General features: G+C 36.5%; 1 protein-coding gene across 1 annotated transcript in view; it reads left to right on the forward strand.

Annotated features, from left to right (window-relative positions):
• Nucleotides 1-22317, forward strand: part of LOC128558619 (remodeling and spacing factor 1-like) — a 40896-nt gene extending 18579 nt beyond the window's left edge. The window contains exons 6-9 of the mRNA XM_053548464.1: nucleotides 5122-5173; nucleotides 8825-8912; nucleotides 10978-11218; nucleotides 15266-22317. Of these exons, the coding sequence (XP_053404439.1) occupies nucleotides 5122-5173; nucleotides 8825-8912; nucleotides 10978-11218; nucleotides 15266-15389 (505 nt within the window). The 3' untranslated portion in view covers nucleotides 15390-22317. The remainder of the gene's footprint in view (nucleotides 1-5121; nucleotides 5174-8824; nucleotides 8913-10977; nucleotides 11219-15265) is intronic.
• The last annotated feature ends 1888 nt before the right edge of the window (nucleotides 22318-24205 follow it).

The raw sequence follows: 24205 nt of genomic DNA on the forward strand, positions 1-24205 counted from the left end.
CCTTGATGATATCTAGGTCAAGTTCGAAACTGGGTCATGTGGGGTCAAAAACTAGGTCAGTAGGTCTAAAAATAGAAAAACCTTGTGACCTCGCTAGAGGCCATATTTCTCAATGGATCTTCATGAAAATTGGTCAGAATGTTCACCTTGATGATATCTAGGTAAAGTTCGAAAGTGGGTCATGTGCGGTCAAAAACTAGGTCAGTAGGTCTAAAAATAGAAAAACCTTGTGACCTCTCTAGAGGCCATATTTTTCAATGGATCTTCATGAAAATTAGTCAGAATGTTTACCTTGATGATATCTAAGTCAAGTTCAAAACTGGATCACGTGGGGTTAAAAACTAGGTCAGTAGATCTAAAAATAGAAAAACCTTGTGACCTCTCTAGAGGCCATATTTTTCATGAGATCTTCATGAATATTGGTCAGAATGTTCACCTTGATGATATCTAGGTCAAGTTTGAAACTGGGTCACGTGGGGTCAAAAACTAGGTCAGTAGGTCTAAAAATAGAAAAACCTTGTGACCTCTCTAGAGGCCATATTTCTCAATGGATCTTCATGAAAATTGGTGAGAATGTTCAGCTTGATGATATCTAGGTCAGTTTCGTAACTGGGTCACGTGCGGTCAAAAAATAGGTCAGTAGGTCGAAAAATAGAAAACCTTGTGACCTCTCTAGAGGCCATATTTTTCACGAGATCTTCATGAAAATTGGTGAGAATGTTGACCTTGATGATATCTAGGTCAAGTTTAAAAGTGGGTCACGTGCCTTCAAAAACTAGGTCATAAGGTCAAATAATAGAAAAACCTTGTGACCTCTCTAGAGGCCATATTTTTCAATGGATCTTCATGAAAATTGGTCAGAATTTTTTATCTTGATGATATCTAGGTCACATGTGCTCAAAAACTAGGTCACTATGTCAAATAATAGAAATAACGACGTCATAATCAGTTCAACACTGGGTCATGTGGGGATAGGTGAGCGATTCAGGACCACCATGGTCCTCTTGTTCACTTACAATATTTATTTTTATGCCCCCGAAGGGAGGCATATTAGTTTTCAACTGTCCATCCGTTCGTTCGTTCGTTCGTTAGTTAGTTAGTAAGTTTGTTCGTCACAACGTTAACTTTTTGCATGAAGGCACTTTACTCGCGAACCACTTCACCCAGGACCTTCAAACTTCACTTGCTGATAGTACTTACTGAGTACACCACCCCTACTGACTTTGGGGTCACCAGGTCAAAGTCACAGGGGCCAATGTTAACTTTTTGCATGAAGGCACTTTACTCGCGAACCACTGCACCCAGGACCTTCAAACTTCACATGCTGATAGTACTTATTGAGTACACCACCCCCACTGACTTTGGGGTCACCAGATCAAAGGTCACAGGGGCCAACGTTATATTTTTGCATGAAGGCACTTTACTCGCGAACCACTGCACCCAGGACCTTCAAACTTCACGTGCTGATAGTACTTATTGAGTACACCACTTGTACTGACTTTGGGGTCACCAGGTCAAAGGTCAAGGTCACAGGGGCCAACATTAACTTTTTGCATGAAGGCACTTACTCGCAAACCACTTCACCCAGGACCTTCAAACTTTACATGCTGATAGTATACCAGCCCTTCTGACTTAGGGGTCACCAGGTCAAAGGTCAAGGTCACAGGGGCCAACGTTATATTTTTGCATGAAGGCACTTTACTCGCGAACCACTGCACCCAGGACCTTCAAACTTCACATGCTGATAGTACTTATTGAGTACACCACTCATACTGACTTTGGGGTCACCAGGTCAAAGGTCAAGGTCACAGGGGCCAACATTAACTTTTTGCATGAAGGCACTTTACATGCGAACCACTGCACCCATGACCTTCAAACTTCACATGCTGAACGTACTTATTGAGTTCACCACCCCTGCTGACTTTGGGATTACCAGGTCAAAGGTCAAGGTGCTGCGGGGGGCATTTGTCACCATTAGTGACATCTCTTGTTTTAATTACTTCCCTTTTACGTTACTATAAATAGCTTATTTTTAGTAACTTTTTATGCCCCCAAAGGGAGGCATATAGTTTTTGAACCGTCTGTCCGTCTGTCAGTCTGTCCGCAATTTTCGTGTCCGGTCCATATCTTTGTCAATGGATGGATTTTCAAATAACTTGGCATGAATGTGTACCACAGTAAGACGACGTGTCGCACGCAAGACCCAGGTCTGTAGCTCAAAGGTCAAGGTCACACTTAGATGTTAAAGATCATTTTTCATGATGTGCATTCGTGTCCGGTCCATATCTTTGTCATCCATGGATGGATTTTCAAATAACTTGGCATGAATGTGTACCACAGTAAGACGACGTGTCGCGCACAAGACCCAGGTCCGTAACTCAAAGGTCAAGGTCACACTTAGACGTTAAAGGTCATTTTTCATGATAGTGCATTCGTGTCCGGTCCATATCTTTGTCATCCATGGATGGATTTTTAGCTCACCTGTCACAAAGTGACAAGGTGAGCTTTTGTGATCGTGCGGTGTCCGTCGTCCGTCCGTGCGTACGTGCGTCCGTGCGTCCGTCCGTAAACTTTTGCTTGTGACCACTCTAGAGGTCACATTTTTCATGGGATCTTTATGAAAGTTGGTCAGAATGTTCATCTTGATGATATTTAGGTCAAGTTTGAAACTGGGTCACGTTCCATCAAAAACTAGGTCAGTAGGTCTAAAAATAGAAAAACCTTGTGACCTCTCTAGAGGCCATATATTTCACAAGATCTTCATGAAAATTGGTCAGAATGTTCACCTTGATGATATCTAGGTCAAGTTCGAAACTGGGTCACGTGCCATCAAAAACTAGGTCAGTAGGTCAAATAATAGAAAAACCTTGTGACCTGTCTAAAGGCCATATTTTTCATGTGATCTGTATGAAAGTTGGTCTGAATGGTCATCTTGATGATATCTAGATCAAGTTCGAAACTGGGTCACGTGCGATCAAAAACTAGGTCAGTAGGGCTAAAAATAGAAAAACCTTGTGACCTCTCTAGAGGCCATATATTTCATGAGATCTTCATGAAAATTGGTCAGAATGTTCATCTTGATGATATCTAGGTCAAGTTCGAAAGTGGGTCACGTGCCATCAAAAACTAGGTCAGTAGGTCAAATAATAGAAAAACCTTGTGACCTCTCTAGAGGCCATATTTTTCATGGGATCTGTATGAAAGTTGGTCAGAATGTTCATCTTGATGATATCTAGGTCAAGTTCGAAAGTGGGTCACGTGCCGTCAAAAACTAGGTCAGTAGGTCAAATAATAGAAAAACCTTGTGACCTCTCTAGATGCCATATTTTTCATGGGATCTGTATGAAAATTGGTCTGAATGTTCATCTTGATGATATCTAGGTCAAGTTCGAAACAGGGTCATGTGCGGTCAAAAACTACGTCAGTAGGTCTAAAAATAGAAAAACCTTGTGACCTCTCTAGAGGCCATACTTGTGAATGGATCTCCATAAAAATTGGTCAGAATGTTCACCTTGATGATATCTAGGTCAAGTTTGAAATTGGGTCATGTGCCCTAAAAAACTAGGTCAGTAGGTCAAATAATAAAAAAACCTTGTGACCTCTCTAGAGGCCATACTTTTCATGGGATCTGTATGAAAGTTGGTCTGAATGTTCATCTTGATGATATCTAGGTCAAGTTTGAAACTGGGTCAACTGCTATCAAAAACTAGGTCAGTAGGTCTAAAATTATTAAAATCTTTTGACCTCTCTAGAGGCCATATTTTTCAATGGATCTTCATGAAAATTGATCTGAATATTCACCTTGATGATATCTAGGTCAGTTTCGAAACTGGGTCACCCACGGTCAAAAACTAGGCCAGTAGGTATAAAAATAGAAAAACCTTGTGACCTCTCTAGAGGCCATATTTTTCATGAGATCTTCATGAAAATTAGTGAGAATGTTCACCTTGATGATATCTATGTAAAGTTCAAAACAGGGTCACGTACCTTCGAAAACTAGGTCAATAGGTCAAATAATAGAAAAACCTTGTGACCTCTCTAGAGACCATATTTTTCAATGGATCTTCATGAAAATTGGTCAGAATTTTTATCTTGATAATATCTAGGTCAAGTTCAAAACTGGGTCACATGAGCTCAAAAACTAGGTCACTATGTCAAATAATAGAAAAAATGACGTCATACTCAAAACTGGGTCATGTGGGAAGAGGTGAGCGATTCAGGACCATCATGGTCCTCTTGTTAAATAACTTGGCATGAATGTGTACCACAGTAAGACGACGTGTCGCGCGCAAGACCCAGGTCCGTAGCTCAAAGGTCAAGGTCACACTTAGACGTTAAAGGTCATATTTCATGATAGTGCATTGATGGGCGTGTCCGGTCCATATCTTTGTCATCCATGCATGGATTTTAAAATTATTGGGCATGAATGTGTACCACAGTAAGTAAACGTGTCGCGCGCAAGACCCAGGTCCGTAGCTCAAAGGTCAAGGTCACACTTAGACGTTAATGGTCATATTTCATTGATGGGCATGTCCGGTCCATATCTTTGTCATTCATGCATGGATTTTAAAATTATTGGGCATGAATGTGTACCACAGTAAGACGACGTGTCGCGCGCAAGACTCAGGTCCGTAGGTCAAAGGTCCTAAACTCTAACATCGGCCATAACTATTCATTCAAAGTGCTATCGGGGGCATGTGTCATCCCATGGAGACAGCTCTTGTTTATTATTGGCCATAGGGAAAAACCGAGACCACTTTTATGTGGTACAACATGGATGGTACCTCCAATTTTTAGGTGTATTTTGACATATCTATACCTTGTAAGAATTTTTTTTTCTTTTTGGTTAAATTTCTTCCCTTTGTTGTTCCTGTCCTTTGGACTTTGATATTTTACTGAGGACCTTCTTGTCCTCAAGTGCAACGATGACAGGTGAGCGATATAGGGCCATCATGGCCCTCTTGTTTTTAATTGCAGTTACTAATAATTAAAAATACTTCCTTAATTTTGAGCAAAGATTCATCACTTATATCTGCAGGATTGCTTCTTGAAATATGTAAACATTTTTATCTTGTTTTGTAAACAGATTCAGTTACAGAATTGTTTTTTTTTATATTTTAGAATATCAGTGAAAACCTTTAGTATTGACTCGGAAAATATTTTGGAAGTTGAGGTAAGTTGATAATAAGTAGAAATAAGAAGAATGCTTTTGATATTAATTAAGTTGAATAAATAACATACTGATTATTCAACATGTATGCAATCTTACTTCTGTTATTTCAAAGACGAGTCCAGAGCCATTGCCACCGTCTGATAAGGAATTTTATTTTTCAGTTTATCAAAGCATACAGTGCCTAAGGTTGAGCTATTGTGATCACTGTCTTACTGAAAGAATATCTATAGCTCTATAACTTCTTAATTGTTATAGGCAAAACATACATTTTGAATCTGGTTTGAAATTTGCCACATTTTCTACTTGCAATGTTTGAGGTGTAGTTTAAACCAGCATTATCGTTCATCTGTGTTTAGCATGACCAAGCTAAGAATTATCACCCTCTTGTCCAACCATTGGAATTCCCTATAAAATGACACTTTATGTAGTATGACCATGTCGAACGTGATCAACAGCCAGTAGGAAAGTCAACACAATGCCCTGTAACACTCACTAAATCTCTTATCTCTTATGTAGTAAAGCAACAAGTTTTGTTCAACTAAACTGCTGCATACAAAGTCCCAATTAGTAGTATGATCTAAACATTGAAAAAAAATGTGATATAGCCATTTGAATTGGTTTTTTTTTTTTAAGTAAATCTTTTGTTAGCGACAGTCCTAATTTGCACAGAACTGCCAGATATAGAAATATTTTGTGCATCTGTGACGGAAAATTAATTTTACATTTATTGTCAAAACCCTCCCATAGCAGCTTTATCAATATGAACTTGCTGTTGTTATAAAAGAATGTCACTTCCTATTTGGTGTAATCAGTCCTACATAGATGGTATTCCAATGACTATATCTTCTTTGTTTCTTGTAGAATTTTGATACTTCCTCAGTGTTAATTTTTCACCTACTTCTGTCTAATTATTTATGGAGCTGTCTTTATAAAATTCATATATTTGGCCACAATCTGAGACAAGTTTGTTAATGTGCATGTTTAGTGGCATAGTTAAGGCCAGAATATAGAGAATATTAGGTTACTGTCTTATAAATTTAAATTTATTAAGTGAGTCGGAGAAAATATAAAAGTCGAGGCTCTGCCGAGACTTTTATTTTTTCGTAGACGAACTTAATAGCGAGCTCGAAGAGCAGGCCCAAAGGGCCTGCTCGAGAATCGAGCTTTACGGTAACGCAAGTATACTTTCACACTTGGTGATGGATTTGAAAAGTTTCGTCGGAAGTTTTAAAAAAGCGCACCCTAGCGGACTGGTGCTCACAGGAAGTAGTTCTTTCCGGAGTGAATACAGAACTTCATTCAATTGCTAAAAAATATTCATCACTCAACAATAATGAAAGAATGATTTCCAGTTGTTTGAAAAAAATAATATTTGTATTTAAAAGATCAAGCATCGGCCAGAAAATGGAAAAAAATGTCATTAATAAGCAGAAAGAAACGGGAACGCGGTAATGACGTCACCGTGACACCGGCTTCCCTGGTGTTTTTGCAACGTATGATATTCACTGTTATAGGCATGGTGACACTAAATGTAGATTTTTTTCAAGTGAATATGTTCTCCTGAATTCTTGTGACTAGTGAATAGTTTCTTTGTGACAAATAAATGATGCATAATATTTTTAGCTAAATCCGATTTCTTTGAGCTCGCTTTGAGGCTTTGCCTTATTTCATATTAAATTTAGATTTATAAGACAGTAACCTAATGTTCTATTTATCCTACCTTCTGATCTAAAATCATTCTTTAATTAAAATTCAAAATTTACCACCAACTAGATCCGAGTCTGTCTTGCACAGAAATTAATACGCCCCACCATTACACAAACAGGTCTTTAAAATAAAAATATTATAAAATTAGAGCCGAAAAACAAAGGCTAACCTTGTTCTGCTTTGTGTCTGACTTCTCTGTTCTGCTGAACATTAAAGAATAATTTTAATTTGCTGCCAAGTGAAGTTTTGTCCGAAGTTCAGTTGAATGTCGGATTGCCCATCCTCACCAAGCAAACGATTGACGAGACTTTTATACACGCCATATCGCCGCTTGACAAAACGAATAGGCAAACCGTTTCCTCGATGATTTTATTCAATAACACTCCATTACAGATGCAATATATTCCTAGATTGACGAGTAGAAAGCTAAAATTCTGAACAAACGCTATACATGAGTCACTTTCCGTTTCTCCGAGCGTTTCCGTTATAAAAACTTTTTGTAGTAATTGCAAGTACGGTATGCATACACTATACATTTGTGATGGTCTCACATACCTAATAAAAGCGCGTTTATGAAAATAATTGCATAAATAGAGAATCTATGTCTTTTAACAGTTATGCTCAAAAACAAGATGGCGTCGTTTTAAAAAAAAAATCCAAAAAGTAGTCCGCCAAGCTTTATTTAGTCACTGACCAAATAAAGCAAAATTTATCTGACCCCTTGATTTTTGCCTTTATTTTGCATGAAGGTAGGATAAATTAGCATATTTCACTTTATTAACACTCTAGAGACTTCATTCATGGAGCTAGCACACATACAAACATGGCAGCAAACTCACAGACAAGTTACATTACAGGCAGCTTAGCATAAGTAATACAGGAGTTTTTGCCCTGAATTTAGTAAAAATTGCTATTTAGCATAGCTTAGGACGTTTCCTGTTTCTTGGTGTTAGACCAGTTTTTACCTGACTGATATATAGAATGAAAAAGAATAAAAATGGATTGGTAGAGAAAACATACTAAAGTCTTTTCCAATCCCAGTTTGCACCTTGCATACACATGGTTGGTGAAAAAAAATTCTGGCATAAATACTGATAGTGTTTGGCAGACATTTTGTGCAGAGTTATCACACGTTTTCCAGTCTTAGATGCATTGAAGCTTATAACGATCCATCAGTTATAAGCAAATTATGATAATACTGTGTGTAGGGCACCGAAATGTCACATGGATTAGCAACCGTGATGTAGGGGAAGAAGTTGCAATGAAAAAAATGTCATGGCAGTTTTATCCTTGTTGGTATTTCTTTTCAGAAAAAACAGAAATGTAAACAAAGTAAGGGTCAGGTATAACAAACGATTAGATATAAAACAGAATGACTTTTGTCTTGATGATTTCTTACAGTTACTGATAAATCATATTTAATGCATGACACACTAATTTCTTTATTCTGTTTAGTACTATATATCTGTGACAGCTAATGCTGAATTGTGGTAGGATGTGATTTCGTGATTGAACTTCCAAAATTTCTGAAGTCTGAAGCCCTACTATTACTCTAAAGTATGTTACTTGTACAAGTATTCAGGTAATCAATATAGGGCCAACATGGTCCCTTTGCTCCTGTTTACTGGGAAATGGGCTCTAGAGCATATGGCATTTTCTCCATCAGCAAAAGCTTTAAAAGCCTAAATTATGACAGTGTTACACTAAATCTAACACAATTGAGCCTCGCCATGAGAAAACCAACATAGTGGCTTTGCGACCAGCATGGATCCAGACCAGACTTCATGGATGCGCAAGCTGGTCTGGATCCATGCTGGTCGCGCAAGCTGGTCTGGATCCATGCTGGTCGCAAAGCCACTATGTTGGTTTTCTCATGGCACGGCTCATATGTATACCTTTACATGTTTAGTCTTTCTGATGTAAATGAACATTGTTATATTGTAGAGACGATCTTGTCGCACCAAGAGAGAGGTCAGTTACAATGAGGCCAACTATGATAAGATGATTCAGAAAGCTGTCAAAGAGATGAACAGTATGTACAATTTTGATAAAATGCATTTTGTGATTCACTTTCTGCCCTTAACCTTTAGCCTGCTGACAGTAAGTGATTTTGCCGTTGCAACCAGTGCAGACCAAGATAAGCAGGCATGTCCATTCAAGTCTTCCACTGAATATGACTTGGCCTAAGTCTTCCTTTTACATTACCTGGTTTGGTCTAAGTCTTATAAAGATATAGCCTGAAAGCTTGGCTTGGCTCATGTCTTCCATCGATATAACATAGCTGGGCTCAAGTCTTTCACTGATGTGATATGGCTTGGCCTAAGTCTTCCTCAAATAAAAACATGGAGAGGTTCTGTCTTCTACTGGTATGCCTATGACAAAGACTTGCATGGTTGAAGTCATGTTTTTAAATAACATGACTTAAGTTATTTACAGATATACATGTATATTAAAAAAGAAAAACTTTTAAAACTTGTTCATCTTGAGTCATTAGTCTTTTTTTAGCTTTAAATATTGCAATTACTTTCTGTTTATTCTGTTTAAAATTTCGGCTACAGTTTTCATCCAATTCAAATGGAAATTGATATATGTCGTCAACATGAAATAGACATATATATCGAGGACATTGTATCTGATTATTTGATTTTAAGTTACGGCTCTTTTTTTTTTTTTTTTTTATGCCCCCAGAGGTGGGCATATTAAAATTGCACTGTCTGTCCGTCCTTGCGTGTGTGCATGCGTCCGTCCGTGCATCTGGTAAATTCTTATCCAGGCTGTAACTCTTCCATCCATAAAGGAATTTTGAAATAACTTGGCATAAATGTTCACCGTAATGAGACGAATTGTCATGCGCAAGACCCAGACCCCTAGCTCCAAGGTCAAGGTCACACTTAGAGGTCAAAAGTTAACATGGTCTGTTTTGTGTCCGGTCCATAACTCTGTCATTCATTAAGGGATTTTGAAATTACTTGGCATAAATGTTCACCCTAATGAGACGACGTGTCGTGATCAAGACCCAGACACCTAGCTCCAAGGTCTGCCATCCATGAAGGGATTTGAAAGAACATGGCATATATGTTTACCATAATGAGATGACGTGTCATGCGCAAGTCCCAGACCCCAAGCTCCAAGGTTAAGGTCTTACTTAAAAGTCAAAGGTTAACAGGGTATGTTTCGTGTCTGGTCCATAACTCTGTCATTCATTAAGGGATTTTGAAATTATTTGGCATAAATGTTCACCCTAATGAGACAACGTGTCATGAGCAAGACACCTAGCTCTAAGGTCAAGGTCACACTTAGAGGTCAAAGGTTAACTTGGACTGTTTCATGTCTGGTCCATAACTCTGCCATTGATGAAGGGATTTTGAAATTACTTGGCATAAATGTTCCCTATAATGAGGTGAAGTGTCATGTGCAAGACCCAGACCCCTAGCACGCATGGTATCATTGTCAGCAAGCATGGTATCATTGTCAGCAAGCGTGGTATCATTGTCAACAAGCGTGTTAAAGGTGCCAGCATGCATGATTACTATACCAGTAAGCACAATGTGAGTGTCAGTGAGTAAATTGTAACAGTCAGCAGGCATTGTGTAATATTTACCTAAATATCATTCCATAGATGTACATTTCCTGTAAAATGGAATTTTATGATAGAAGTGAAAAGTTTTCATCAATTAGTAGACTTATTTTTTCAACTTCCATGTTGTAGTTATTCCCAGTGCTAAACAAATATCCATGCATACCAGACAGATTTTTTTTGTGTTTTTGCTGGTGCTGGAAAAAACTCACCTTACACTAGGGGTTGTAAGATGACTCTCATGCTGAAATTTATGAATAAATGCATAAATTCATATGCTACTATAAAATTATAAATAGTGCTTAAAAGAAAAAAAAAGTTCTATCAGTTGAAGAATATGGCATGCAAGAAAAAGAATCTATCACTAGATAAAGGTGCGAATTGAAATATCTGGCTTTCTGGTAAATATTTCACAGTAACTCGTCAATGCCTCGTTACCGCCTAAACAGTTACCGGAGTGCCAGATATTTACATCCACTTTCAACCAGTGAAAGATTCTTATAATGTTCTAATTTTCCAGAACCAAAAGAGGACAGAAGTTCATCTGATAGCTCTGATAGTGAAACAGAAAGTGATACCAAACAAACGTCCAAACCTGATCATAAGCAGCAGAAGAAAGGGAAGGCTACAAAGAGGCAGAGGGACGGCACTAGGAAGTCAAGGCGGGTGAAGAAATCCAGTTCATCAGGCAAGAGTAAAGCAAAGAGAAGAAAATTGACAAGTTTAGAGGATGACAGTGGTGGCAGTAGCACTGAATATTTGTAAGTGTTTAGTTCTTATTGCTTTGCCTGCTCATGGTTTTTATGCCACCCCTTCGAAATAGGAGGGGTATATTGTTTTGCAGATGTTGGTATGTCTGTCAGTCGGTCAGTATGTAGACCAATCCGTTTCCAGATGATAATTCAAGAATGCTTGGGCCTAGGATAATGAAAGTTGATAGGGAGATTGGTCATAACCAGCAGACGACCCCTATTGATTTTGAGATCATTAGGTCAAAGGTCAAGGTCACAGTGACCTAGAACAGTTAAATGGTTTCAGGATGATAAATCAAGAACGCTTAAATCTAGGATCATGAAAATTGACAGGAAAGTTGATCATGACCAGCAGATGACCCCTATTGATTCTGAGATCAATAGGTCAAAGGTCAAGGTCACAGTGACACGGAACAATTAAACGGTTTCCGGATGATAACTCATAAATGCTTCGGCGTAGGATCATGAAAGTTGACAGGGAGATTGGTCATGTCCAGCAGATGACCCCTATTGATTCTAAGGTCAGTAGGTCAGAGGTCAAGGTCACAGTGAACAGTTAAACAGTTTCTGAATGATAACTCAAGAAGGCTTGGGCCTAGGATCATGAAAATTGATGTAGAGGTTGATCATGACCAGCAGATGACCCCTATTGATTTTGAGGTCAGTAGGTCAAAGGTCAAGGTCACAGTGACTCAGAACAGTTATATGGTTTCCGGACAATAACTTGAGAATGCTTGGGCCTAGGATAATGAAACTTGATAGGAAGGTTGATCATGAACAGCGAATGACCCCTATTGATTTTGAGGTCAGTAGGTCTAAGGTCAGGGTCACAGTGACCCAGAACAGTTAAACGGTTTCTGGATGATAACTCAAGAACCCTTGGGACTAGGATCATGAAACTTAATAGGAAGGTTGATCATGACCAGCAGATGACCTCTATTTATTTTAAGTTCAATAGGTCAAAGATCAAGGTCACATTTACCCGGAACAGTAGAACTTTTGTATGCAATGACCAAATAATTTCTGTTCCTTGTGCAATTACTGAATGCATCATGGGGGGCATTTCATGTTCTACGAGCTCTTGTTTTCAGTGATTTGAATATGTAATAAAAGAATGTTAATTAAAAATAAGAGCTTGGGGCCAGTTGTTTGAAACATTAACCGGCTGTTAAACTAACCGCTGGTTAAATTTTGATACAGAACACTAGTCTTGGTGGGAAACACTAGTATGATGTTTTGACTTTATTGTAAAGAATTTTCAAATTTCATAATTCTTAACTCATACATTTGTTTTTCTAAGTCTTCTAAAATGTCGAAAACTAACCCTAAAAGTTAATCAACTCTTAGCTTAATGCCCTGTCAAAGTTTCGAACAAAGGGCCCAAATGTGATTGTCAGAGGTTGAGATGTAAATTGTTTCCTAACATAAACCATGAGTCTTTAAATGCAGGACAATCTATAGACTAGCATCAGTCATTAGAGTCCTTTAAGATAAAAATCTCTGCCATAAAATACTCTCAAATAGCACTTTCTGAAGAAAAAAATTACAGTATCTTATCTCTGACTCTAATGACTGGACAAGTGCAATCTGAACTGGGCTGGGTTCAGCCCAGCTTATAATCACCATAAAATTTGAAATCATTACAAATTTATTCATGATGTAACATAACACTTGGTTGACTCCAGTACCACGGATCATAGAACCCTTAATGGCCTTCACAGTTTGTATAATGATGTGCTTGCCAATGAGTACTTTTTATTAAGTCTCCCACCACACAGTGGTGTGGGAGACATATTGATTTACTCCAGTCTGTCTGTGTGTCTGTCGTCACAAAGCTTGTCCGCACTCCACTGAAGTCAAACATTTCTTGTCCAATCTTCAACAAACGAACAAAATGTGTTTGACCATAAGACCTCAGCCAAGTTTGATAACTAGCCAAATCGGTCCAGGCATTTTGGTGTTGCGGCCCTTGAATTACCGAAATATCGGCCTTTTTATACGCCTGAAGGGACGTATTATGTTATGACGCTGGTGTCAGTCCATCTGTCCGTTAGCAATTTCCTATCTGCTCTGTAACTCCTGAACACCTTGAAGTATTCCAAGGAAACTTGACACAAATGTTCACCACACCAGGATGACGTGCAGAGCGCATGTTTTGGATGTCTTGCTTCAAGGTCCCATTTAGGAGTCATCAGTTTGTTTCGTGTCCGCTCTGTAATTCTTGAACTGCTTGAAGGATTTAAAAAAAAATTGACACAAATGTTCACCACACTGAGACTACGTGCAGAGCGCATGTTCCGGATGACTTGCTTCAGGGTCATACCCCAGTCACACATACGGCACGGATAGCTATGTCTAGCTACGGATAGAAATGTAGTAGTCCGTATCGATCCGTACCTGAGCCATATGTATTGGTACGAACTGATACGAATTACTACTTTAAGGTACGGCTCAGGTACGGATTGATACGGATTACTACGTTTCTATCCGTGGCTAGACGTAGCTATCCGCAGACCCAGTCACACATATGGCGCGGATAGCTACGGATAGAAACATAGTAGTCCGTATCGATCCGTACCTGAGCCGTACGGATTGGTACAAACTGATACAAATTACTACTTTAAGGTACAGCTCAGATACGGATCGATACGGATTACTACGTTTCTATCCGTGGCTAGACGTAGCTATCCGCACCGTATGTGTGACTGGGGTATCAAGGTCACACTTAGGGGTCAAATATATATGACTTTGCTTTGTTATTATTTGGCAGATCCCTCTTTCGTTCACATGCAATAAAAAATTTTTGAATTACTTCCATTTAACGTTACTGTAAATAGCTTATTTTGAAACTTTCTTATTATTGGCTATAGAGAAAAAACAGGACCACTTTTCTGTGGTACAACATGGATGGTATATCCAATTTTAGGTGTATTTTACCTTTACCTTGTAAAAAAAAACATTTTGTGGACTTAGAATTTTTTCGAATTTCTTCCCTTTGTTGTTCCTGTCCTTTGCGCTTCACACTTCAAGTCCTTTAAATTTTGCTCCCGTCCTCTGATGTAACCCTTCTGAAACTTCGGGTGTATATTGCCCCGCTTGTTGGAGCTCTTGGTACTCTTGTCTGCACTCTAAGTCGAACATTTCTCGTCCGATCTTCACCAAACTTGAACAAAATGTGTTTGACCATAAGGTCTCGGCCATGTTCGATAACTAGCCAAATCAGTTCAGGCATTTTGGAGTTACAGCCCTTAAATTATAGTGAGTAAACAGTATATAAAGACTGACTTGCTGTTTAGATGATTAGCCATTTTTTTTTAGATATTCACTTTTCTCAAAAGCAGCTCTAGTTACCAGATGAATATTAGAGGTGTTAATCAACTTTACTTTAATAAACTTTCATAAATGTATAATCCTTAAAACGTAAATAAAGTAGATATGAGTATTTAAAACAAACAAAAAATATCAATAGATTATTGTTATGTTTAACTTAATCATGCTTTAGATGCAGTTACAGTAATTTCCTGTAACTAATTAATACTTCACCTGTATGTAGAAAAAATATTTATGATAACACCAACCAAATATCAGTTATTAAAGGCACTGGCCTGTAGATCATACGATAACAAAAGAAAGATAAAAAATTTAGGTATCAATAAATTAATGTAATACTTGTTAAGAAAGCTTTGAAACTTAATTACTGACAGACTATATGTTTTGGAGGAAAATCAAACATCTGGTACAGGTAATTTGAAACAGTTCAACTAATCTTGTTGCCGGTCAGTTTAGGGTGGCTACTTACAGGTGGTACTAATAGTTCTTCAAGAAGTTATATAGAATACAGAATCACATTTTATAAGTCTGTTGGGATAAGCCTATAGAGAGAAAAGGGTTTTCTGAGAAATTATCAGTGTCAATATGAAGAAAGAATAGACTTTATTACAGATTACTTGATCTCAACAGACTTATCTCTGTATTTATTTTTACTGTCCATTATGTATAAGTTTGGACAAATCCACAGACAACATTAAACCAGAAATCATGTCCTTACTTTTTCAGGGAGTCAGAGGGTAGTGAAAGTTCTGACACAGAGGGACCTGCTCCGGATCAAGAGGACATGGCAGTGGGAGGGATCTACTTCACATCATCAGGACGTAAAACTAAGAATGTTTCATACACTTGAAATGTCTCCAATATGTATAGTTTGCAGTGTTAGAAGAAACCATGGAGAATAAACTATGTTACAGACGAGTGGCAGTGTAGCTGCAGGACAAGAAAACTTGTCCCATGAACTTGTTTGAATGGTTGTATATTAGCGTGGAAATGTTACTAGTGACCATATTTTACAGACTTTTATACATTTAAAGTTGTTGACATTGGATATTCAAAGAATTGATTCTTATGGAATGATGAACCACAATGTGCTGGGTAGTAAGATGCTTCAAACAATGTTTAAGAACATAATATTTCCTAATTGAATATTGTTAACAAGGGATTTTTTTCCCACTTTCAGTGCATCACTTTCATCTACATATTAAGTAGTAAATACTGAGATGGAATAGATAGTTTTGGAAACTGGTTGGTTTTATATAAATTACAAATTGATTAGATTTTACATTCCAGTTATTTTATGGTTCTTTTACCAATGTGTTAAAATTTTATTGTACCAGCCAGTTAAGATAAGTATACTTTATACTTTCAAGCAGATTAATTTGTCTATTTGGATGATTGTTATACTTTATTCTAACACGATCTGCAGCAATTGGTATATAAACATATAGCAAAATCGCCTATACATGAATCTACGATAAAATATGGTTGGCTGTTACATTTCACCCCCTATGATTGTGAAATAGGAGATTCTTCTTCAGTTACATTACATACAAATTATTTCAAGGCCAAACAGTTGAAAACAACATCTCAAAAACGTAAATATGATAAAATGTCATATTGACTTATGTGTAGGACCGTAAAACACGTTTTGATCTCTACAAGCGAATTCAATTAGCTTAATTAAGATTCAGCGGTGACGTCATAAATGTATGACATAAAGTTTGACGTCATAATGGTGTGACGTCATATAAAGTTAAGCTCGTAACTTGTAACACAGGGTCAACTCGCTTTATTTGACGATTCTCTTTATAATTAGTTTGCGAGCTGTTAGATTACTAAATTATAAATACTTCTCAAAATTCTGATAAAAAGGAAACAAATATCTATATGTTACATTGGCTATGTAACTTTTTCTAACCATAGGGGGTAAATTGTAACAGCATATGACCCGAATGACGTATTACGCTGAAAATGTAGTACTGTAAAATGCGAATTATTTGCGTTGTTAGAATCGAAATAATAAATATGTTCCAATAATTTTATCAATTAATAAAACATGGGCAGTCGTTTGGATGCAGATAATTAAATCACTCGTGCTACGCACTCGTGATTTAATTATTACGCATCCAAACTCCTGCCCATATTTTATTAACTGATAAAATATAGGAACAGATTTATTATTTCTTAAGTTTACTTCAAATGAACATTGTTTAATTGCTAACTGCATTAATTTTTTCCATTAATTATTTCTTACTGCCAGTTATTAGTCAGAAGGTTTACATATAGAAATCGTACTGTCCACCTGTGTATGCTTGTCAGGCCAAACTACATTAATTTTTGTATTAGCTTCTGCTTTTAAAGTGTTCAAGGGATCTCAGTGAAAAGCATGAGTAGAGGATGTATCACACACAAGAGTTTGGTCTGTACCATCAAGCTGAAGGTCACACATACAAAGAGCATTAACCCTGTGCATCAGCTGTACAATTTAGGGTATGATTACTTCGCAAATGGATTTCTTCATATTTATTTTAGTTGTGTTTTGAAAAGATCTGATAACCAATACAACAAAATTTAAGCCTAGAGTTTCACCATAGCATAAGATGAATCTAATATTTGAGATGCTGTTTCATTTATTAGTCAGCTTACTTTGAGTGCTTAAAGTCTTGTCAGACAAGTGCTGAGTGTCTGAAGTTTATTGTTTTCTGTTGTTTAAACTTTTTTGTTTAGGTTTTTTCTGTAGTTAAGTTGTTCCCTGTAGTGTTACCATGGTTATTGAAAAATAGGTGTATTTATATTCCCATCATGTATATAACTAGTAGATACCCAGGCTTTTGTTAAGAATAAGTTAAAAACTGAGGTCGTACAAAGATTATGGCTTCTTTTATATAGCAATAATGCCCTTGACCCACCACTTAAAATCCATATCGTATAACTACATCAGTTCATTTCTCACTAGGGCCTTGACAAGGTATATGGCAATACCCTGACTTGCTTTATGGCAAGACCTTGACCTTGAATATCACAAGACCTTTAACTGGTAAATAGTAAGACTTTATTTTGTGTCGGATATGGTATAACATTTAAGACTATCTAGCTATTTGCCAGCAAAAATTAGTTCTTATGCAAAACAAACAGACACCTGTAAAAATTAATTTATTGAAGTAATAAAATTTAAATATGTAATCAAATATTACATTTCGTTCACTAATTGAATTAATGTAGATGCAAGTACATAATTATAAACTACATTTTAATTTGATAGCTAAAACATATCTAATTACAATACATGCAAAGAATATATGAGCAGAATCAGTTATAAGGCATATGAATCTCAAGTTGTATTAAGAATGTCTGAAAGTAATCATACTCATAAAATACCAGTGCAAAGAACAGGCAAAATTGGAGGTTTGCCTCTCCCCATCCCCCACACCAAAAAAATAAACAAATTTAAACAATTAGTTAAAGAAATAAATTTCACAGCTGGAAACTTAAACCAAATTTAAATCCTAGTGCACAAAATTTTATAGGAACATACCTTGTCTTAATATAAGTAAAAGCTATTTGATTTTGAGCTAACTGTAAGACGAATGGACATTGTCGTAAACCACTTAGTTGATTCTTTTAAGCTCATCTGACTTTTTGAAAAAAAAGATGAGTTATTGTCATCACTTGATCGGCATCGGCTTTGCCTGGTCAAGTTTTATGTTTAGGTCAGCTTTTCTCATATCAAAGGCATTGCTTTGAAACTTGCAGCACTTGTTTACCATCATATGCTGACCCTGTACAGCAAGAAACATAACTCCATCCTGCTTTTTGCAAGAATTATTGCCCCTTTTGGACTTAGAAAATCAGATTTCTTGGTTAAGTTTTATGTTAAGGTAAGCTTTTCTCCTAAATTATCAAAGCTATTGCTTTGAAACTTGCAACAGTTGTTCACCATCATAAGCTGACCCTGTACAGCAACTAACATAACTCCAGCCTGCTTTTTGCAAGAATTGGGCCTCTTTTGGACTTAGAAAATATCAGATTTATTGGCTAAGTTTACTTTTCTCCTAAACTATCAAAGCTATTGCTTTGAAACTTGCAACAGTTGTTCACCATCAGAAGCTGAGTCTGTATAGCAAGAAACATAACTCCATCTTGCTTTTTGCAAGAGTTATGGCCCTTTTTGGACTTAGAAAATCATGAGTAGGACAATATTTCTATTATACAGAGACAAAAAAATCAGATGAGCATCTGCACCTGCAAGGCAGTGCTCTTGTTTTCATTACTTCCACCATTATTCAGAAATTGATTACTGGAGGATAATATGTTGTATAGTTACTTTTTTTGTTCTTTTCAAATATAACAAGCTTGCATTATTGTATGGATATAGAATTGACTTTTTTCGCAAAAGAAATTGATCAGCCAAACCCAGGAATTTCTGACAGTGCTCTCTGTATTGCTGCTATACTAGAGGGTATTACATGAGTCTTTTCATATTGAATTTACTAAACAAGTTGAAATAAATACGAGGCTCTGCTGAGCATTTTATTGAACAATTTTAATTAACTCAATTTGGCAAGACACAAATGTAATGTTCTTTTGATCACATGTAAGCTTTTCCTGCTAAAACGTCAAAATTTCTTCTTTCTTAACCTATTATAGACAAAATAAATTTGACAAACATCTCCTATACATAAAGCTTTATTTTACTAGTGTAATACCAAATTTATGTAATGGCTTTATTTCTCATCAAACGTATGATAATATGTTTCACGCAATACATTATGATGTTCACTTAAATACTTTTTGTTGCACTGTCATTTATATCATACCAACTAAAGAAATATTACATGTATGTATTTTATTATTTGTAAGATATTTTTGGTTACTGTACATGTAGAAATAATAGATGTCTGTTATTAATCCCATACCAGTCACAAGACCAGAGACTTTAGGACTGTCCTTTTCTGTCATTACAGCTAGTTTTCGTGTCCAGTCTATGTCTGCTGTCCATCAAGGGGTTATAATATTACTTTACACAGATGTTCCTACAGCAAGTCGATGAATAATGCGCAACACCCAGACCCCTAGCTTGAAGGTCACACTGAGGGTAAAGTCAAGAGAGTTTTTTCCTGTCACTTCAACAACTCGACCATCCATCAGGGGATTTTATACTGCTAGCTCTATAACAAATGACAGGTCATGCACAACTTCCAGTCACTTTCAGTGCTGTGCTTAGGGTAAATTTTCTTGGTAGTTTTTATTAGGGTATGAAATACATTGGCTTTTTCAAAGTGTGTGAAACCTGAAGACCTGCACAGGTACTATATAAACACAACAAAGTATTTCGTGCCATAATGGAAATTAAGTTGGTTTATCCAGAAGTAATGTCAATTTGTCCGTTGTACATTTATTCATCGTTGTATTATTATAGAAATTAGATCATGTAAGCTAATTTGGCTATAAATACATGGATGAATATTGTATTCTAGAGTTATTTAGTTTTAATTATATAGATCTTCAAAGCTCACCCCAGATGACATTTTGCCACATGAAAAAAGGGTTTCTTTTATGAACAATAAAAGACAACCACCAGTTGCATTCAAAACAACACACCTGTGTAGATTAAAGTTCTTAGGTAGAAATATTTGTTGATTTCTTTCCATTATACACCTTTTTATTGATCCAGTGACATTACTTTTGGATCTACCCTCATATTTAACCATAAATTATATATTGTACCTATTGATTTACCTTTCCCACACCATTGTTGCATACTTATAAAGTTTTTGGTCTCTATAATGACAAAAAAGTCAGCTAACAGAGACTGTAGCAATGTTCTTACATAGCAAGTACATTATATGACTGACCTCTGGTATGTTTTTGTGCTTGTAAATTTATATGGGAATTGGAATGAACAGTGAATTTATGTGGGAATTGGAACGAACAGTGAATTTATGTGGGAATTGGAACAAACAGTGAATTTATTTGGGAATTGGAACAGTGAATTTATGTGGGAATTGGAACGAACAGTGAATTTATGTTGGGATTGGAACGAACAGTGAATTTATGTGGGAATTGGAACAAACAGTGAATTTATGTGGGAATTGGAACAAACAGTGAATTTATGAGGGAATTAGAATAAACAGTGAATTTATGAGGGAATTAGAATGAACAGTGAATTTATTAGGGAATTGAATTGCTTCAGCTGCATACAGCAAGGAAAAATCATTTGGACAACAAATGTTGAATAATTTAATTGACATGAGTTTAATGCTGAAGCATCTGTTAGCTATTATTAACTTTGTCATATCAAAGGGAATTGTATAGTATCAAAGATTTCTCACACAAAGCAAGCTTTGTCTGCATGGAGCTAGGTGGTGACCAATTTTTATCAAAGCATTATGAATTCATTTAATGCTGAAGTTATCTATAAATATAGTTTTCAAAATGCTAGAAGTTAGTCTAGTTTTATTATTTGACCTGTTTATTTCTTTTAATTACCAGAAAGGTCTAGTTGTCAAAGTCACTAACTTTGAATTATTCATCACTGCTGCTGGCCAGAAAATACTGCACAGTAGAATTCTTTGAAAACTGGAGGGGATTTAGAAAAAAATGCAAATTTTGCTTTAAATCATTGCCTTTTGATACACATTTTGCAAAGTTTGACAGCTGTGATATAAGTGATAAGTTAGCACTAGAAGAAACATGCGGTCATACTACTTTGTTTTAGGCAAATTGGGTGCATAAACAAAATATACTGATTCTTGTGCACTGTTGATTCAGGTAACTGTGTCAATGTACTGGTATGTGGAAATTTTAAAAGTTCTCTATCCCAGTTTCAAAATGATTTCACAGAGATGTTTCTTGGTTGACCCTGAACCTCTTCAACTGTTATGATTTATGATCATGGATGTCTTTGGATTGAACTTTTTCACAAATTTGTTGATGGAAAAAAATGATGCAGCACAAGTGATTCTTCTATTGACCTTTTTTACTACTTACATAGATTCACAGTATTTGATTTGAAACATGTGTAAAAAAAAGACACAGCTCTTACTAGGCCATTCTGTTTTCATACTTGCTTATTTACTAATTTCACCTAGAACTCTGATGAGCAATATATCAAAATTTAAGATCCACCTTTTCAGTGACAAGATTAATTCTTCTTCTTGTTTCTTTAAGTATACTTTTCATAATAGGACAGTATCAGTCATATTTGAAGTCACTGTAAAGGATTCCAAGGGTGGTCATAAAGGTATCTTTATTAGTAATGAACCCATCTTCAAAAAATATTTTGATGGGGCTTTTTCCATTGTTGGCGTAAATTTGAAAGTATGGAAGATTTCTGAAGTATAAAAGAATTCCTTCTATCACATCTTTAGATTAATATACAATCAAACCTATGTTAATAACCACCTCTGAATAGAGACCACCTGGCTCTAAAGACCACATGTTTTGTTTCCCATTTTAACATTTACAGTGTATTTTAACCTGCAAATAAAGACCACCTCCCAATAAAGACCACATTTTGGCTATCCCAAGGGTGGTCTTTATAGACAGGTTTGACTGTATTGCATTTATATGAATTTTGGGACACAAAAATCCACATGTTTGGATGTTGAAGATTAAACAATATGGTCATGACAGAGCACTTGTTTCAACATTGTTATTATACAATAGAGGGGATATTGTTGTTGATTTATTGAATTTTAAAGATTCTTACATGTTCTTCTTTTACTATAAACATACAAACATGTTAAGTGGTTTTTTTTCTGATGTTTGTATTGTTTAATATGATTATGTTCATGTTTACATCTTTATCACAAATTAAAAGAAATTGAACATTTCTCATGTTTATTTGATTTGTAAGTATTTACTAATATAACCCATCACATCAGATTTAAGTTAAGTGTGACATACTAGCACACCTGACAGAAATTGTAAATAGTTTTAAATGCACATCAATTGCGCGTGCCTCACACCTACTTTGTACAGTCACCATGTACGACAATGCTCCAGAATGAGCCCCGTACATTAACGGAAGAAGAAGTAGCACTCGGACCAGATCCTGTCGACTAGCTCAACCGACTGGAGGTGGCAAGTTCAGTCCCATAGTCTTTGATGTATTTTTTGCAAATTAATGCAGGAAACACGTAAAAGTTTAGTCCCTGACTCCCTCTGTCTGATTTCCAGTCACCTCCGCTAGAATGATATTTAGGTGTATACAGAACTTGTTATCCCTCACGGAGGGATATAGTTTTGGCGTTATCCGTCCAGAGCCATATCTCTGGAGTGGTTTCGAATATATAAATAAAACCATATACATGTTCACTACTATAAGGAGCCATATCTTGTAAGTGGTTTCGAATATATAAGTAAAACTTCATATACATGTTCACTACTGTAGGGAAATATGGCATGTCTTTCAGTCAGATTGCCCGAGTAACACTAGAGTTATGGCCCTTAGTAGTTTGTAGTGTTAACTATATACTATAGGGTTCTATAAATATGGCAATTTCTGCTTCATAACTTGTGACATATTTGACCTAGAACTATAAAATTTAAAATGAATTTCGATCTCACCATGATGTGGTTAGTCACACACAATTTCGTCAGGATCTCTAGTAACCAAAGTTATTGCCCATTAATTTTAAAAATCCACATATTTGTATATAACAAACTAACCAATTGGTCGAAATTTATTAAACTTCTTTCATTTTTTTCCATGAACATTTATTATCGACATGTGAAGTTGTATACACCCCTCACCCCTGTCACCACCTCCGCCATGGTCACCACCCTTTCATGAAAATTTATCAACATGTTCAGTTTTACCCTTCTCTCACCTCGCTCCTCCACCCAGTGACCCCCACCACCCGACCATGCACCCTTTCTTTGCCTTTCCTCACCAAAAACCCTTTCGGCGATGGATACCAATTCATCGAACTTCGCTTGTGTTCCAGCTGTGCCTGGTGTATGTCACAAATACTTGAGCCTTGGATATTTCTTGTCCGCATCATATCTGCTAAACCTTTGACATATTCATGACGCTTTGACGAAATTTTCATCTTTAGACAAAATGCAGAACCTTAGTTCTGAAGTTCCTGCTCAAGGTACAGTTTGATGTGGTTTCTGCACTATGTCTTCTTAACCTCTTAAATGACATGATGATGCATGAAAATGTGGTGCTATGTTAATTTCATGAAGATGACGTACAGAACATAATGTTCAAATTTGTCTGCTCAATGTCACACTTGAAGGTAAAATGTTTGATGCTTGGATTTTTATATACACACGATCTCTGCTAAACCCCTGGAAGTGTATTTATGAAACATTTACGCTACGATAATCTCGGAATATAAGGCTGTTACAGAGCTACCTGTGTAGGACAGGGTTTTTCTTGCCTACCTAGTGGGGGGAAAACAAGGATATCCATGGAGTAGATCACATTAACATTTCCCCATGGAAAAGACGAAGCATTATGACGTCATACTCTGACTGGCAGGCATGTAAGGTTCTTATATCCTAACCCGAGGGACAACGTGGAATGGAAAACTAAACGCTGGATATGTTTTTTATCCTCACTGTCCCAAGGGTTATTCTTGTAGGCAAACAGAGGTGTAATTTCTTGCCTGCCGTTAATATCATTGCAACATTGTTAACAATATTATAATGTGA

The sequence above is a fragment of the Mercenaria mercenaria genome, chromosome 7 (genome assembly GCF_021730395.1).
Source record: "Mercenaria mercenaria strain notata chromosome 7, MADL_Memer_1, whole genome shotgun sequence".
In the NCBI taxonomy this organism is placed as follows: domain Eukaryota; kingdom Metazoa; phylum Mollusca; class Bivalvia; order Venerida; family Veneridae; genus Mercenaria; species Mercenaria mercenaria.